Source organism: Gymnodraco acuticeps, unplaced genomic scaffold (genome assembly GCF_902827175.1).
Source record: "Gymnodraco acuticeps unplaced genomic scaffold, fGymAcu1.1, whole genome shotgun sequence".
Taxonomy (NCBI): domain Eukaryota; kingdom Metazoa; phylum Chordata; class Actinopteri; order Perciformes; family Bathydraconidae; genus Gymnodraco; species Gymnodraco acuticeps.
In genome coordinates, this window is record NW_022989890.1 from 1,319,344 (window position 1) to 1,338,009 (window position 18,666).

Here is an 18,666-nt window from a genome sequence, read left to right on the forward strand (position 1 = left end):
TTATTAGTTATGCCATGTAATCGTCAATGAAAAAAAGGATTAGAAAATTCATCAAAGAATAGATGATACTTTAATCATGTTGTGCACACAGTACATTGTTCTGCATACAAAGGTGCTATTTAAAAAGGACAAAAGTATAACTAATGTATTTTAAGACTTGAATGACATATCTGCCATAAAACTCACAGTAGTAATAGTAATAAAAAGAGAACATCTTTACAAGCAACTTTCAAAATGTCAATATACAAATATTTTATAAGTTACATAAAAATGATTTGAAAGGTGATTAAGATAACTCAAGACTAAACATTAAGATAGGAATTGCCTGCTCACATCTCAACTTTGCAAACAATTCCTCAACGTGCAAATACAAATGTAAAATAAAAGCGTGGACATCCAGCATGACAAAGAGTGTTTATGGGGCTTTGATGATGACACATGCCAAGTGAGGTGTTCATCGTGAAAAAGCCCTCACTAAAGTCACTGACTGGATCACATGGCGGTCAGCTGAGTAGAAGTGATGACCCTCACACTGATGGTCCCCGGCATCTCGTCCGCCATCTGTCGTCCTCTCTTCCTCAGCTGGAGCCTCTGAGGGCTGAAGGTGTCCTTCACCGAGCCCGACAGAACCACCTGGCCCATGAACTCGTCCTTCACCGCGTTGCTGTTCCAGACCTGAGGAACACCCGTCATGTGTTACAAAATAACCACAGATCATCTCGGCTACTCTGATTTCATTATGTTGAGCGTTAACAGGCAAGGATGATGTTCTGTGCTCTCAATTACAGCAAATTACAAGCCGCTATCACATTGTCAGTTGACCTTTTATTATGTGAGTTTCTGTAGTTCATTGATCTATTCTTTTCATTTTACTATAATCATTAGTTTTTGTGAGCACTGAATAAAAAAATAAAAAGACTGCACAAAAAAATGTAGTGTCTGTATAAATCAACATTACGTTGTTTTGTTGTAGGAATAAAAAAGGCATTTTGGAAACTAATCCTGTTCATATAGTAAAATCCAAGCCCTATTATTATTAATAATAGTTTGCTTTGCAGATTAAAAATGACTAGCAACCATGGTGAAGTTAGCTTTAGGTAAAATAATCGATAGACATTCAACTCCAAATCAATCGGATTCTTGTTCAGTTTCACAAATGGTTGACAATGAGAGGGTTGCACCATAAAGAAATGACTGTTTGAATGCTGAGACAGATTAATTACAGTCACAAGGAGCAGAGGGATGCCATCTTACCTCCACTGTTAAGGGCTTTCTGGGCTTCTTCCTGAAGAAAATTGCGCTTGTTGTAAACTCTGGATTCAGGGTGTCCTTTTTGATGGTGGATCGTACAGACCGGCCCTCACAGTGAATGATCACATACGGGTCTGCACCTGCAGGAACACATGGAAAGTTCCAAGTCAGAAAACCATATACAGGCTGATAAGTACATTTGGGGTAAGAGTCATTTGTTCAAGTCCTCTGACCTCCAGTGCTGTCCTGGTTCTGCAGCTCCCCGGCTCCATGCACGTAGACGTGAGTCACAGCTTGCGGGTATCCAAGGAATGAACTCCAGCATTTAACCTGCGGCTTGTCTTCTGTCAGCTCCCTGTGAGAGATGAGAAGTTAGACACCATGAGAAAAGTACTTATATCTTGATACTCTGCTCTAGATCTAGCTACTGTATAATCAAACATGGTAAGTGTAATTATGTCTAATACACACAACAAGTTGTATTACCCAGCCTGGATGACCTGAATGTGTGAGCCAACATGATTTGGTTCTGGTTTGCCAAAACAAAAAACATAAAATCATCGCCCAAGATAAGCAGAATGAGATGAGACATTACTTTCCAAGTGATTTAATGTGAACATAATTGTAAAGTATCTGAAACAGTAATTATGGGTGTTTTCGTTGGATATAATCCCTCAGACATTAGTGTCTGAATGGAACAATCAAGGAACAGCTGTGTTCTTGTTTTCCCTGCAGAGTCTCTTAAAACCTGATTATTGTAAGATAAGTGAATATTGACATCATAAAACCCAGCCATGCTGCTGATTTAAAATTAAAAGCAGTCCCCGGTCAGACGTCACAGCTCAACCACAGTCGTACCTGCAGCCTGAGTCCACGTCGGTGAAAACTCGGATCATGTAATCCCCCAGAGTGTAAGGCTTGAAGGTGGTGGGGATGAGGACGTAGCGGCCCTGCTCCAGCGTGCATCTCATGAACACCGTCCGAGCGTTGATGAAGGTCGACGTCTGCACACACTGCTGGGTCAGGATGTCGTGCATCCTGTACTTCCTGTTTAGTTCCACCTGGAGAAGGAAAATCATTTGGGCTGATTCAGTGTTTATTTCAAATACTGAACAAATGACTAACTTTACTCACTAGTCTGTCATTGTATTTAGGCTACCTTTGCTGTACTTTGGCGAATTCCAAAAACAGACTCTTTCTGATACAGATGTACAATTAAATGTAAAGGGTTTTCACTGTTTTAAGAATTATAGTTTACTTTTTGCTGCTTTCATAGATTCTTCTGCCTCCTGGTGGTAGAATAATGAACTAAACTTGAATTTAACACAAATGTCTAATGTATTTCACTGTTGATAAAGAGCAATAATCAATACTCATTCTTTAGCCGGTCATAGGTTTTATACAATAATGTGACAATAATGTATAATAACAATAATATTGGCCCTGTTCCTTTGAGATGGAACAGGGTACTGTGCATGCTGGCTCACTTGAAAGGTTGTGACACCAAACATAATTTGTACCAATAACTGCATGTGTGAAAGTACTTTAACTTGTCAAACAGGAACAAAAATACATAAAACAGTGACAAAACACAGAACGTTGACAGTGTCTGGAGTCCGTCAGATAAAGATAGCTCTTGCTGGCTTAATGACAGTAGTTGACAAGGGTTACATTCAGGTCCAGACTCACAGGCCTGCTTTCATTTCTTTTTAAATCACATGCTCCTAAGGCACCCTTCAGCATTTACTGTTGTCCAGAACCTCTCCCTTTGGCAGCACTTCTGACAGTATGATAAGAGTGTGTTTAAACTTAGCCGCATCTCTGACATTAAAATTAAAATTTTGGAGAAACCAGCTAAAATGATTGGTCATGCTTTTTACAGTACTACGGCTTCCACAGATTGATTGATTGATTGATTGATTGAAAAGTTTATTAACAGCTTGTATATTGGGTACAGTACAGTACAGCTCAAAACATACAATTGTTAAGGGGATGCAGACCAGAGAAAGACTTTCGTCTTGTTTACATCAGGGTCCCCCATTTCCAATTCATCATGTCATTTAAGACATATAAGACATATTTGACATATAAGACATATAAGACATATTTGACATACAGATGGCTTATTTACAATTTACATACAGGTGGTTTTTTACATACAGATTGCTTATTTACAATTTTCATTTTAGATTTCGTTCTAATACATCCTAACCGGACATTTAAGACATACCAAGTCTACAGATATACAGTTAGTAACAGAGTCTAAAATGCGAGTATATACATAGATGGGGGGGGGGGAAGCTGTCCATTGAACGACAGGTTGAGATTTGTACCATTACCGGGGCCAGTTTTGCAATGCTCTCCCCCGAAGGTGCTCTTTAAGAGAGGTTTTGAAGGTAAGTATAGTTTTACTTTCCTTTACAGTTGTGGGAAGAGCGTTCCACCTTGATGTGGCATAATTGCGAAACGTGTATTCCCCCTTTTTTGTGCCAAATCTGGGTTTCACATGATTTGTGGAGCTCCCTCTGGTGTTATGATCATGGTATTCCTTGACCTTTGGGAAGAATTTTGACATGTACATGGGTACCATAGAGGTGCGGATCTTGTAGACCAGGCCCATTGCAAGTAGCTGTACTCTGTCGTCTACTCTAAGCCATCCTAGGTTGTCAAAGTGGGCAGAGGTGAGGTGGGTTCTAGATGAAAGGTCAAGCAGTAGTCTGACCAGTTTATTTTGCGATGTTTGAAGTTTTATTTTTAGCGCCTTGGAGGTGCTATGGTACCATGATGTGCAAGCATAGTCATAGTACCCTTGAATGAGTGCTCCTGCCAGAGTTTTCAGGGTGTTTTTGTTTACCAGAGAGGAGATCCGGTATAGGAATCTAGTTCTTTGATTGACTTTTTTTATTACATTGGATGCCATTTTGTCACAGGAGAGGTTTGCCTCAAGAATAGATCCTAGGTATGTCATTTCCTTCTTACTTGTGACAATAATGTCGCCCACTGCAACTGAGAAGTCGTCGGATTTGCTGAGATTATGTTTCGAACCGAAGAGAATGGACTCTGTTTTACCCAGGTGTAATGATAATTTATTATCGGCGAGCCAGGTGCAGATTCTGCCGAGCTCGGAGCTGAGGGTTTTTTCAACCTGCAACCTGTTCCTGTCAGAGACCAGCAGGGCTGAGTCGTCCGCGAACAGGAACAAGTTGCAGTCACATGCTGATGACATGTCATTTACATAAATTAGGAACAGTAATGGACCTAATATGCTTCCTTGTGGAACACCACAGCTCACTGGGAGGGGGGGGGACAGAGTACCGTTTACCTCCACCATCTGTTCTCTCCCCTCCAGGTAGGATTGCATCCAGCTCACCGATAGTTTATCAAAACCAATTGCTTTTAGCTTGTCAATCAGAATGGGGTGATTGACAGTGTCGAAAGCCTTTTGTAGGTCCAGCATCACCATGCCGCAGTACTTGCCCTCGTCCACCTCTTGTTTGATGTGGTCGCTCAAATAAAGAAGGCATGTGTCAGTGGAGTGGGATGTTCTAAAGCCAGATTGAAATTCATAGATTAGTTTATTTTCCGCGAGGTACTTTTCGACCTGTTCATATACTATTTTTTCCATGACTTTCGAGATGGAGGTAAGTATAGAAACAGGGCGGTAGTTGCCTGGGTCCAATTTGCTGCCCTTTTTGTGCAGGGGGGTTACTCTTGCAATTTTGAAGTCTTTGGGTACTTTCCCCTGTTTTATGGAGAGGTTAATTATGTGAGCTATGACTGGTGAGATGGCGGTTGCTGTGTCTCTGAGGAATTTGGAGGGGATATTGTCGTGGCCAGTGGCCTTGTTAGGTTGGAGGGCGCTCAGTTTAATGAGTACCTCTGCTGTTGTTACCCTTGCTAGACTGAAATCATCTTTGCGTACCCCTAGGTTTTTGTAGTAGGTCATGATGTGATCTACTCCAAAAAGCCCTGAGTGGGAGGGTAATTTATTTACAAGAGTTGTGGCTATGTTTGTGAAAAAAATGTTCAAGTACTTGGCCACATTGTTCAAGTACTTGGCCACATGATGACATTTTTTATGGATCTGTTGTCAAAGCACTTAAAGGTGGGGTAGGTAACTTTGAGAAACCGGCTCGAAATACACTTTTTGTTATATTCCATGGAATGCTCTTAACATCCCGATAGCAATAAATATTTTAAGTGCTTTGACAAAAAAATCCATAAATAAAAATGTCATCTGTGGAAGCCTACTGCAAAAAGCACGACCAATCGTTTTAGCCAGCCCGGCTAAAATAACTGGAAGGCCTACCTGCCTGTCAGCCTTCCATCTGTGCACAAACTTATCTTGTGCCCTCATTGGTCATGTGCGCGTGTTCGTGTGTGTTGGAGGAGGGGCTCTGTAAGGAAGTGGCAGATCTTTTCCGGTTGTGTATTTCTCAAATCCTAGCGCACTCGAGCTGGTTCCTCCAAAATTACCTACCCCACCTTTAAGATATTCATTGCTATTGGGATGTTAAGAGCATTCCATGGAATATAACAAAAAGTGTATCTCGAGCCGGTTTCTCAAACTTACCTACCCCACCTTTAATATCTCATTACAGGAAATGTGATGTCAGGTTTAAAGCTGCTGGACTGCTTTGACATTGCAGTTAATTATGACCTATATTGAATCACAATAGTGAGGTTAATTTGTCTTTAAAAAACCTTCCAGTTTGAAATAAATCTATTATATACCTCTAATAATGCATGAGACTTGTATCATGTCCTATACAAGAGAACAGCCGACTGAACTCTTTGCAGCTTACGAGTTGGGAAGAAATTGTCACTAATGTGTTAGTTTCCACTTTGCCGTTCAGCTTGAAACAATCAAGTAAAGTATGTGCATTCGTCATCTTTAATCCTGTATGATTTAGCCTGTTGTTGAAATGGTCTATCTTGGTTCTGATATGGAGTAATGTCTGCCTGTCACTAAAATCACCCAAACAACTGTTCAATGTTTGCTCAACAAATGAGTACAAGAGTCAGAACGCAGCCAAGATTCTTAGACCAAAAGGAAAGCCAAAATGTGATGAAATGATCCTGTTTTCCCACAAATAAACGGACCCTTGACTAACGTTTGATCCCACATGAACCCCGTTTCCTCTGTAATTGACTCATGTCTGGAGAGTCTTGCCATGATCTTTGTGCAACATTTCACGAACCCTTTGAATCTTTACTGTTATAAACCCCTGCTGTATAATGTAATGTGCAGTTATCAACAGTTCATTAGATCAATACAATTTGGTGAACACAATATTTTACCTTGATGACACTAAAGCCAACGGTAATGTTTTCTCCTTGACCAAATCGTCTGTGGATCTTCATGTCTTTTTGTTGCAAGGAGATCAGGACCTCATCGGACTCCTTTGTAACATCAAACAGGAACTGTAAAAAAAGAAAATGAGTGAAAAAATAGATCCATAAATGTGTGCTTATATAAGTTTACATGTGCCTGCACACAGGTGATGTGAGGAGAGTGTACCTGTGGGTTCTGCAGGAAGGTGGGCTTGTTGTTGGCACAGCCCCCGCAGCGGTTCAAAAGCGGCTCTGCGTTTTTGGTCCAACTCCCAAAGTGCACAACCTCATTCCACGTCTTGTTGACACTGATCAGGGCAGTATTGATAACACGGCAAACATCTGCATTAGTGAATAACTTGCACCAGTCTGCAAATGACATCCTGTGAACGAGAGCACAACATTCATTAATACAATCTGAAAGAAGAGGTCAACTGTTAAGATTCAGAAGAGCTTTAATCGCTCACCAGAACTCCCCATCGTCCGCTACGGTGATGCCAAGGTTTTCCCTTTCCATATCACCAACCTTCGACCATTCCTCAGAGCTAACAAACAAACAAGAACAAAACAAATGAAAGCACTCATAAATTACTAGTAGAGATAAATAGTTTTAGAGTTAAACTCCAGACAACACCCACATTTTGATTTGTAAAATGTGGCTATAAGAAGATTGTATTTTAAAAGAATTACCACAGGTCAGATATAGGGTTACAACCAGCCACAACGCAGACTAATGTAATACATTACATTAATTCACACAATGTTGACAATATTGCTTACTGCACATATATATTATTTTTTTAATTCTATTTCAATGTAAATTACTGCTTTATTTTATTTCTATCTTCCTATATTTATATTACAGTGTTCTTAATATAGTTCGCTATCTGTGTTCTGTGTTCTGTTTTATATTTTATTTTTGTATGTATGCACCACGACACCTAGTCAAATTCCTCGTGCGTGTGAACCTACCTGGTAATAAACCCGTTTCTGATTCTGATATAGATTTGAAATATGATTTAATTGGCTCTTCTGATGTCCCTTCAAACAGTCTGTATGTTCAACACAGTCATTATTTCCCCAAAAATATGGCAAATAACAGTCCGGATCAGGCAAAACCTCCCGGTCCTCCCGATGGCCAGTCCGGAGGACCGGGAGGTTTCCCGATGGCCTGGCCTGTTGTTAAGTGGCCTGCTGGCCTGGTGATTTTTTTTTTTTGTAACGCAACGCTCCGCAAATGTGGGTCTGCCTCACACAGGGTGACTGTCTGTCTACATGATGTGGCCTGCCGACATGGCCACTGCCATACCGATCAGAAATCAAAGCCCTTGATTGGTCTCTGTGTGTCATTCAAGCTTGGGAGGGTGACACACGTATGTGTGGCACGAGAGAGAGAGAGAGAGAGAGAGAGAGAGAGAGAGAGAGAGAGAGAGAGAGAGAGAGAGAGAGAGAGAGAGAGAGAGAGAGAGAGAGAACACCGGTTAGCTGTTTCAACAACAAGGTAGAGGAGGGTCCTCTCCTGTCAGTCTGAGAGGCGCAGGTGAGGTTAAGGACTCTGGGTGTTTAGATAGTTAACTTAGTCTAAGTTATCTCAGTGGGTCTCAAACGGTTTGGTCACCATTTATTAGTAAAATATGCATGAATACAAAGAATTTTTTTTTAATAGGTGAAAAAAGGTAAGATAAACTTTTTAAAACGTGTTGAGAGCTAAAACTAGCCTTTGCTGCTGCCTCAAAGAGGAGCAGGGGGAGAGGGGGAAGACAGGTGAGGCTGATTCAGGAGCAGACACACTCACAACTATAAATGAACCAAAAATAAATAAATAAGTTTCAATTTTTTTTTAATATTGGATATGGTATGTTATTGGTTATGGCCATGTTCTTATGATGTTATGATTATTTAAATGCATACAGTTCTGTTTCATATGGGTGTTTCCATAGATCTAGTCTCAATGTAGTAATAGATTTCACTCCAAAATTACAAACAAAATCTTACCGGGGGGTGGGGCATGCCCCGGACCCCCCTAGCGGTTTTGAGGTCCACCCCCACTTAAAATATGTTCACATGGATAGGTTCCCAAATTGCACATTTTTAAGAATAGTAACTCCTGTCCATATATTTATTATTGGGTAGTAGATTATAGGGCGCTCACTATGGGTAGCAATGCTGTAAATATTCACAGATAAATCCAGCAAAATCGGACAAAGAAAACCTGGTAGTGGCCTGGCTGGGTGTATGATTCCTGGACTGACTTATTGTCCCAGTACGGCCTTGGTCCTGATCCCTATATATATCCATAGTAAACATAGTGTATGCTGGTTTGAACATCTTGGACATTCCTGCTCTTCATGTAGTTTTACAGTGGAGAACAAATGTAAGCAATTAACTTTCTATCACTTCTTACGTGTCACTCCAGGCTCCTTTCCACTCAGTCTGACCCCAGGGGTTCCTCATGCGGATCAGAGAAATAGTTTCATTCTTGAAGTAGGCCAGCAGTCCGTGACCCAAACGCACTTTCTTCACTGCAGTTACTGAGTATGCGTGTCCTTTCACCAGCCCGTTCGACATCTTGAATTCAATCTCATGAGGTTGCGCCTGGTGATGAAAAACAAAAAGGTTAGATTCTGTGAAAGAAGGACAAAAAGAGGCAAATGTTCACGAGGAGCACACACAATGATGGAGCAGCTTATGATTCCTCCACGGTCGTAGACCTTTAGCAGATCCTCAAACAGCTGGTCTTGTTTTGTCTGGTCCTTGTAGTATTCTTCTGCTCCCAGGTCGATGGCTTCAGCCACAGCTCCACTGAAGTCCACCACAGCGTCTCCGGTGTTTCCCCCCTCCAGAGACTCATAGCAGCCAGAGAGCCTGGACACAGAGGAGCAGGGGACTCACAACTTTAGTTACAGAAATATTAAAATATATACAGTTGCAAGAAAAAGTATGTGGACCCTTTGGATTTGTATTTTTTGCCAAGTAGTTTTCACATACAGTACATGGAATAAAATCAGGCATTAAAAAAATTATAAAGAAGAGAAGACAAATACAACAGAAATATGTCAAATACAACTACATATAAACACACTCTTACATGATGCAACACTTATATTCTTTGTATAATGTATGGAAAGAAGCAATTGGTATGCATGTCAACTATGTTTTTATTATAGGTATGATGTAACTATTACTACTAAATGTGTAACTTTTAGTAGTAATAGGATTTATTTTGAATGTAGTTGCATTCTATTATATTATAACTGGATGATCATCTTTAATATTATAAGTCATATCAACTACATGTAAATACAAATACCTGGATTAAAGAATATTACTATATTTCTACAGAGGGGATAGTGTAAAGTGTACTGACTTGGCGTAGGCCTTCTCCAGCAGGGCGCTCCAGAACTCGTTCTTCTCGTTGGAGTGGCAGTAGATCAGCTCCTTGTTGATGGTGGGCAGCCGGTCATCCACCACCACATCCACCCACTCTCCAAAGATCCAGAACTGGAAGTGGAAGATGCCTGCATAGTTCTCCGGATGCTTGGGATCCCACTCCTGCTCCTTGTGATCAGGAATTACCTGAAAAGCAAATGTTGCAAATTATACAGGTGAGATTAAAGAGTTATTTTCAGTTGGACCAGAGAATGTTGCAATGCACCCTAATCAAATGACACACGTGCAAAAAGAATAGCAAAACCTAAGGGTGTGAATTTAAACGCTGCTGTGATGAATGTATTTAAATGTGATGCATTAACGACTATTCTCGTATGACTTCTGAAGCTCTTTTCAGAATCAAAATATACAAGTTTATCTAGTAAGCAACTGGTTGTTAAATGGCTTTAATAACGTTGGGACTGATGTGTTCCTTGCTTAGATATCATGATAGTGTAAACGACATGGTAGCCTTCACTTTTTTGCGGTAGCTTCGCAGTTTAACCAAGTCAAGTACAAAAAGGTGTGCCTCATTATTTCTCTCAGCAGGGAGAGTCTGGGGCCACTGAAGTTGTAGGAAAATAGGTTATCGTTATAAGATATCGTTTTGCAGCAACTAACAAGCTGTCCTATTCTGGCAGTTCAGTGTTGTAGACGGTTGCCCATGGTTAGATTGACATGTCATCAGGACCTTAACAATATTATATTGACTGTGTGATCAATATTCTGTATGATATGGATGCTTGCTCAGTTAAGCCCCCCTATACTCAACGGGGTAGATGGTAGGTTCCAGTTAGGTAAGGCTGAGACTGTACAATGCTTTTCACTGGAGAAAGGGGGTGAAGTTTACCTCACAGTTTAATGTAAATCTGGTAGTCTCTTGTTTAATTTAGTTGTATTGTTATCTTCGGGTTTCATTTTTGTTTCAGTTAACTTTTAGTTAATAAATAACTCTTGTGTGCCACTGCTCCTGCCTGTCTACTTGACTTGGCAGCATACATGATCCTATTAACCAGAATTGACTTAATAATAGTGAAAATATGTAACAGTGCATTGCTTCCCCCCCCTCAGGTGAATTCCTGTGTTCCTGATTTGACCTGCTTTCAAACTCTAAATATGCCAGTCCCCTGACTCACACAAAAGCACCATCATTATGAACTCACCCTCTTCCAGAGTTCAGGCTTCATAGCAAGGCAGGAGCAGGCAGCAACAAACCAACAATTTCCCACAACTCCCTGGTTCAGGTCATGGGCGCTGATGCCCTCCACAAACAGGCTGGGCGCATTGCTGATCTCCTGTAGCAGAAAGGTGAATGTGAGTGTTGTTGTGTAATGATCATTGAAATCTTCTGCTCTATAATGTGTGTTCAATCTAGTAATTTAAAAAACAATCACTCATACATGCCACTTGTTATAGTAACATTAGCAGAAATAATATTTTACTCACAGCTGGTCGTTTCCACTCCACCAATCCAGGGGGTGGTTTCCTAAAATACAGCGATGAATTGATGACAGGGAACTCTGCGTCCTCAAACAGCGTCTTGTCATTGATGCAGTTCCTCTTCAGTTCAGCGTAGTGCTGGTTTTTGTACGGGACAGCAGAGGAGAACATGGTCCAGACGCTGACGCCTCACAGCTGCAGAGGGATGAGACACCAGGACCCCACAATGTTGATTAACTAATGCAAACGGTGCTTTTAAGAGACAATGTCATTTATAGCAAAACCTGAAACATTTATGTTCTTTAAAATAAAGCTGTGATTACATTACAGAAGAGTCCACAAATGGAAAGCTACATTTATTTTCCTCTGTGTTTCACTGTTACGGCTGTATGTATTCCCTGTTTCTTTTTCCCTTTGGTTCCTCTACCCAGGTGTGCTGCATTGCTGTAAAGAGGTTCAGACGAGGTGCACCTGGAGAAGGAAGTCCTTAAAAGCTCCAGTGCAGCAGCAGAAGAGGGGCAGTCCTCTGGTGTTGGGACTGCTGTGTTTCTGCTCTAATCCTGTGTAGTTGAACATGTTGATTATAATAAATCCTATAGATTTGATGATTTTAAAGGTGTCTTTTGTGTTCTATTTGGGTCAGTGGTGGAATTTTGTTAGCCCATAGGGCCATTTTAAGGGTGGGGCGTAACACTCACCAACACTAATGTTTGTCATTTACAGAAATCTTCAGGTGGAATTCAAACTCAAAATGTCTCTAAAGTTTTGTGTCATTGGCACAGTGTGGATCAGTTTGACCCAAACTGTCAAGTTCTAAAGAAAAACATGAATTGTGTTTAAAGCTGGATCTTGTCCCATAAAAAATGAAACTCTAACTCAGCTGTATTCTCTGGAGGAAGATGATTTATGAACTATTGATCTTTTTGTTCCTTTCTCACTGACCGGCTGCATTTGGACATCTGCCAATGAAATCATTTTTAAATAAATCTTTATATTATATATTTGCCAGGAATAACATACTATAGAGTACTGCATTTATTTAGCTGGAAGCAGAAAGAAAATTTGTGGAAGTTTGATGTTCACGAGAAGACGCCAAAAAAACATCTACCTCTTACAAGTCGAATCACTTAAAACAATCTCGGACAGACATGTTGTGTGAGGAGAAAGAGCAGCAAATGAAACAAATATGACAGGCAGAGAAAGAGTTGATGTTTGGAAGAGGAACAGCAACCATTTATAGATCATAAGATTTAGATAATACATTTTAAAAAGTACCTTGAAAAGAAAAGAAACAAGAGAAGAAGTAACAACAAAATGTACCTTAAAGATAGCAGTGTGATACTTATTCCTTCCTGCTCCACAAAAAGGAAGTGTCCAGGTGCTGTGCCTGCTGCACCGCCCTCCTACGCAGGGATTATTCAGGTGCATTGTTACCGCCACACCTTGAGTGTGTTTGTCTTTTCAGTAATGGATTATTTCACCACCCAGTGTTATTGTGGCTCTGGGTAAGGGTTTACACATGGTCTCTGTGAGTGTGTGTTATCTGTTTGAGAGTTCCTTGCTAATCTGGCAGGTTATTTTTGGTACCCTATTTGCTCTAAGCGCTGGGGAAGTTTCGTTCTAACTCTACATGACGACATATTTATTGTAATGCTATGTTTAATCTGTGTTGTATGGGTAAAGGTGACAGCAGCTCACATTCCAGACGTTTCGTCACGTGCCAGTATGTATGCTTTGAGGCAAGAGGAAGGGAAGTTCTCTAATAAGAAAGTATTAAAATGATGGTTAAAAGCACAATAAATTAAATACCATGAAACCACAGGGAAACAAACTACACGAGGATGTTAAAACTTGACTCAAGAAATCTTACTTGTAGTACTTAAAAAGTTAAAAGTAACACTCACCTGTAGCAGTCTTGTCCTTGTAGTGATGGGCTCAACCTTATTCAATGCTCACTAGGTTCCTTTTAGATGTGTTAAAATCAATCCCGCTATTCTGTCCTAAGATCTGTTTCTCCTTTCTCAAACCAAATCCAGTGTGTACTCCTGGCTTCGAGGGCTTTTCCAGACACGTTCATCTGCACAAACACTGCCTGAAAACTGGTCTGACAGGCTCCTCTCTGCAGCAGGAGGTGCTAAGCTAATGCTGATACTGTATGGGAGGGAAGGGGATACTGAAATGTTACACCTTCAGTCCCACCACCCAACCACTCATAGGTGAAACAAGCTGAAACCTGCCCTGTTTAGTGTCTGATCTTTCACAATTACATTACATTACATTGCATTTAGCTGAGCATTTACATGGGAAAACTCCCATTAAAGGTGGGAGTGGGATTGTTTGGTCTCATTTGTCTCTGGTAACAATGATTCAGAGGTGGAAGAAGTATGCAGGTCCTTTACTTAAAGTAGAAACACTACGGTCCTAAAATGCAACAATACTTGTGTTGTTTTGAAAATGTTACTTTAGAGAAGTTTTACCATCAACATGTGCTTTTAGTATCAAAAGTTCAATATGCACAATGGGTCTTAGCACAGTATTATAGTATAACATTCTGGGTAGATTTGTTGTACAGTACTGAATCATATAATATAAGCATATGACGTGTTTTATCATGTGTTAAATAAATATAGTAGAGTAAAAAGTACCCTCTTTCCTCTGAACTCTAGTGGGTGAAGTATACTTTGTTACATTCCACCACGATAAAATCTTCCAGTTGTTTCCAGCCAGAAGCAAGTCAAATTTAACCAACATAATTTATAACCCATGTGCTACCCTCATGCTGCAAGTGAACTGTATGAATACAAACTGTCTCTCAGCGGTCTGGGTTTTATTTTCAAGGAGGACAAAAGCCACTTTGTCTCCCTCTGAGAGACAAATCGTATCTGGAAAACTCCAGTTTTGATACTTGAATTCTTTTTTAGCAGCAATATGTCAAATCCTTGTAACAGCTAAAGAGACAGGAAGAAGAGCAAATTGAAGAAAATCATCTGGATCAGCAATGATACATATTTGAGAGGACCACTGCGACGTTTCAGATATGATCACAAGTTTGTGAGAAAAGGCATGTTTGGGAGGAGAAGAAACATGTCTAGTGTAGGACACATACCTGTTCAAAAACAAGACCATCAATAAAGGCTAACAATGTACAGTTGTCTCGTTTACAGTCAACATTGAGTTAATTGCAAAGTACAGGTTTAAAAGGGAAAATAAAATATGGTGTCATGGTGACACTAAAGGGAAACGGTCCAGGGGAGAGGAAAACGTCTCCTCGTGATAGTGTATATGTTCACAGAAAACTTTACACAAGTTAGTGGTTCTTAAATGGGGGTACGCGGACCCCTAGGGGTACGTTGCAGTACTGCAGGGGGTACGTGAGATTTATTTTATGTTAATGAAAAAAACAACATAAGTAATGCATTTAAACAAACTACTAATAGTAACTTCTTCATTCAAAGGTTTACAGTAATTCTGGATAATAAAATGGGGGAAATAAACGTGGTGCTCTCTTTTCCTCTCCCTCTCCTGACAGCCCGTCAGTCTCGTGCAGCTCGCTGAACCTGTGATAAGTGACCCGACAGTAAAGAATACATATATGTATAACTCGTTTAGCTAGTTCCAGAGTAGATAAACAAGCTAAGTGTGTATTTATTTAATTTTGCTCCACTCAAAGGTCAGTCACAGCGGCGGAGCTGTGATCATGCAGAGCTGCGTGTTCTCCGTCAGCAGCAGCTGATCTGATCTCTGATCTCTCTCTCGCGTCCGGTTATACTTCACTCCCATTTATGTTCAAATCTATCAGATCGAGATAGTTCTAGTTAATTATATGACTGCCTGCTTATCAAAGGACAACTAAACAATAAGCGTTGTTTGGCAACGGTGTGTGGCCGCAAAGTATAGCGCAGCATTATGCATATGTTTATATGAGGAATGAGGGGTCAAAATCCCATGCTCATAAAATGCTCATATATTTTTTTCTCTTCATTCCCCACGCCCCAAAATAAATAAATAAATATACCAATTTTGGGAAAAGTAAGGAAGTTTGAGCAGTGTGGGTTTTATATTGACAGACAGAGTTACACATATTTCAAAACGCGAAGTGTAATAACTGCAGTTTGCCTCCCTGTCACCGAGAATGACAAAGATCCTCAGTGAAGCACAAGCCCATGTTTCTCACTAAATTGTAAGTACAACTTATTAAAAAGATCAGTTCAATGCAACTAATGTCGTCTCTGTGTTATTGCATGATGTTAAAATTGGTTTGCCATTCATTTAGTGATGGATTGTAAACATTTTAAATGTAGCATTTAAGTGTTTCTCAGTTACAATGTTGTTGTTTTAATAAATCAGACACCGATGGTGCAGCGCTGTACTGTACCTCTTTATAGGCATTTTTCCCGGAACAAATTGTTTTTGCGCTGATCAGGGGGTACTTGGCTGAACTTTTTTTTCAAAGGGGGTACATGATTGAAAAAAGTTTGAGAACCGAGAGACATCTTGCTGATTGATGTTGCTCACAAACAAACAAAAAAAGAAGTGGCAGCCAATCACATCTCTTCTACCTTTTGGGCCCTGTATTTCTAGATATTAAAAAAAATATTTCAATAATTAAATGGTCAAATCAATATCTATATAAATCGTGCCTCAAGTCAGGTTCATGCTAACAGCCCAATTTCACAATGTGCCTCATTAATTTAGCCCGGAAGTGGCCAAATGAAACAGCTGTTGCTGCTTTATCATTCAATGGCAGTTTCGATTAATTGTATAGATACAGATGTATTACAGATTATAGTTTTCATTTCAAAATACCTTTTTAAATGTCTTTTTTTATTTAATAATGATGTAACCTCATGTGTCTTCCTCTGGTGCCACCCTGAGGACAAACTGTGCACTTCCAACCCACTGCTAATGCTTCAGGAATCACACTCTTATTGAGATGTTGTATATGGGAGATTACAGCATATTTGGGCTATTAGCAGAGATTAACACTTCTAACTGCGCTGTTACAAAAAATATGACAGATTTCTGCTTGTGCTCCAGCTGAGATCTGTCCCACATATTAACACTAGTCATGTCCTCTTTTTAAAAAATCCCTCACAGCCAAGACACATGCAGGTGTGATGTATAATGGATATACTGTGTTTGACCTATATCAGAACAGGAAGAAAAGGTGAAAGAGAGATATCTGTCCGTCCAATATTTGGGAACATTAAACAATTTCTCTTGAAGCGAGAGGTCAGTGATCTTAAACCATTAATGTCGTCATATGAGATCTGAAAGGGATGCAGACAAGAAGGAAGTGGATTGACCGTAAAGCATTTGGAACAAGGGGGATATTATCTAGGATAAAATAGATAGTAAAGTAAACAATTTAAACAAATATGCTCAGGATGTTCTATCATATTCATCCAAGATTAAATCATATTCACAAATATTGATAAGACCTTTCCAGACCCATGCTTCTACCAATCAAATCCTCTTTCTACTTAGCTGTTCTTCTACTATTGGCATGAATTTAACGGATGTCCCCGCCATATTTACCATTCGAAGATCAAATGACAACATGTCTCATAAATGATCCTTTTGGCACACTGTCTTATTGCATGCTTGTTTGTTTTGAGTGATATTACATATTTTATTACACCTAAAATACATTTGAAACAAGATGATGAAAGAGCGATGAAGGAGCTGCTTAAGATGAAGAATGGTGTTTAATTAGAGCTGATAAAAACCCAGACAAAAGCCACACCTGTGACATCATGCAGACTCACTTCAGTGGAAACTTTAAAAGGCAGTTATAGAGAAAAGTTTTACTGCTGATGTTTTTTAAGCTCTTAACAAAGGGTGATTTTGCATGGGTGATTGTAGGAAAACCGACATCACCTCTGTTAAACATTTACAGTGTTTTAATTGCACATTTACAGTAGGAGATATAGTGACTGATAACCACATTTTAGTTCCCGTTTACCCTTCTTTGTGTTTGGCAGGATGCTGATCTAAAAGTGGATTTTCGCTGAGTCAAAATTCAATTTTAAAGGTCCCATGTCATGCTTTTCCGGTTATTACCCGTCCCCTTGTGTGTTATGAAGGTTTTTATGCATGTAAACGGTCTGCAGAGTCAAACACCCTCAAAGTACACCCTGTAGCAAGTAAAACTCTAACACAGAAAATACCTGTCTATGCTGCCCCAGAACGCCTCGTTGGAGATTTCTCTTTTTCCATTTGTTTCGGAACCAAAATGGACCAATCCGCGGAGCTTCTCACACACCAGGATCCCTTGGCGTCACTATCAAACGCAGTGGGGGGACCTTTAGCGTACATTTTCAACTAACAGGGAGTCCCATTGACTTGCATAGAGCTCCCTGGTCGATAATAGACGAGTTGGGATCGCGGAGCAATGCTCTCCGCAGACCCATTCTCACAGCGTTTATAAACCTTTTTCTTACTCAATATCAAGCCACACTTATTGTTTTTACTTCGGCTGTGAGTGTTTGTGTGTGCTCAGGATGAGTCTCGTTTGTTCTCGCTGTATCGCTGACCCGGAAACCACACCAGTAAGCCAGCTCACTGAGCAGCGAGCCTCGCAACATCCCGACCAATCAGAGCACACTGGGCTCACAGGGAGGGGGAGGGGGTTGGGGGGCAGGAGCTCCAACAAGCTGTTTAGGACAGAGAGTGAATACCGGTGAATACACATACTTTACAGAGATGCTGTATGAGAAACCAATGTGAGTTTGGAAAATTGCACAATATAAATCTATTTTAGTATACCTCAACAATGGAATTATAATCAGTAGAAATGGCCATGACATGGGACCTTTAATGGAATTTAAATTATGTATGTGAAGCTTTAACTCCCTGCCAGTAGATGGCAGAACTTCTTTAAGTGTAATGTGTGTCTTTCAACTAAAAACGAACTTAAAGCCCTGCACCAGAGGCCGCCAGACTCACTATGGTCAGTGTTTGTTATAGCAGATAGAAGAGCACAATGCAACAATGAAAACATGCTGCTATACTGCTTAAAGGGCTGTAATGAAATCTATAGTAAGACTTTATTTAAATGTAACTTCTGTACTCCAACTTGGCACATGTTTATGAATGTGATGATTATAAATGAACACTACTTCTATATTTCACATTATATACTTGTGGGGATGTATGTATTATTGGGTGCTTATGTGAGCAATTTAGTCAAAATGTCCTCAGTATTTGTGA

General features: G+C 40.1%; 1 protein-coding gene across 2 annotated transcripts; it reads right to left on the reverse strand.

The window, feature by feature from the left end:
* Positions 1-51: 51 nt before the first annotated feature.
* Positions 52-13,646, reverse strand: LOC117535467 (calpain-5-like). 2 transcript variants are annotated; one of them, XM_034199939.1, is made up of 14 exons: positions 13,359-13,646; positions 12,775-12,857; positions 11,461-11,649; positions 11,178-11,309; positions 9,953-10,161; positions 9,258-9,450; positions 8,990-9,180; positions 7,053-7,130; positions 6,773-6,968; positions 6,553-6,675; positions 2,110-2,312; positions 1,485-1,606; positions 1,255-1,391; positions 52-675 (listed from the first exon to the last, which is right to left on the reverse strand). In XM_034199939.1, the coding sequence occupies exons 3-14, from the start codon at positions 11,623-11,625 to the stop codon at positions 493-495; spliced, it is 1,932 nt and encodes a 643-aa protein (XP_034055830.1). In that variant the 5' UTR covers positions 11,626-11,649; positions 12,775-12,857; positions 13,359-13,646; the 3' UTR covers positions 52-492. The 2 variants fall into 2 exon arrangements, with proteins under 2 accessions (XP_034055830.1, XP_034055820.1); XM_034199929.1 differs by lacking the exon at positions 12,775-12,857 and having other exon boundaries at positions 13,359-13,644.
* Between the last annotated feature and the right edge of the window lie 5,020 nt (positions 13,647-18,666).

Excerpts from the sequence above, each read along its gene's own strand:
- LOC117535467 (XM_034199939.1), bottom strand. The coding sequence starts at position 11,625 with ATGTTCTCCTCTGCTGTCCCGTACAAAAACCAGCACTACGCTGAACTG. Across the intron at positions 11,310-11,460 it reads TGGAGTGGAAACGACCAGCT|GAGATCAGCAATGCGCCCAG; the intron begins GTGAGTAAAATA and ends TTTCTGCTACAG. Across the intron at positions 9,181-9,257 it reads TCATAAGCTGCTCCATCATT|GCGCAACCTCATGAGATTGA; the intron begins GTGTGTGCTCCT and ends TTTCATCACCAG.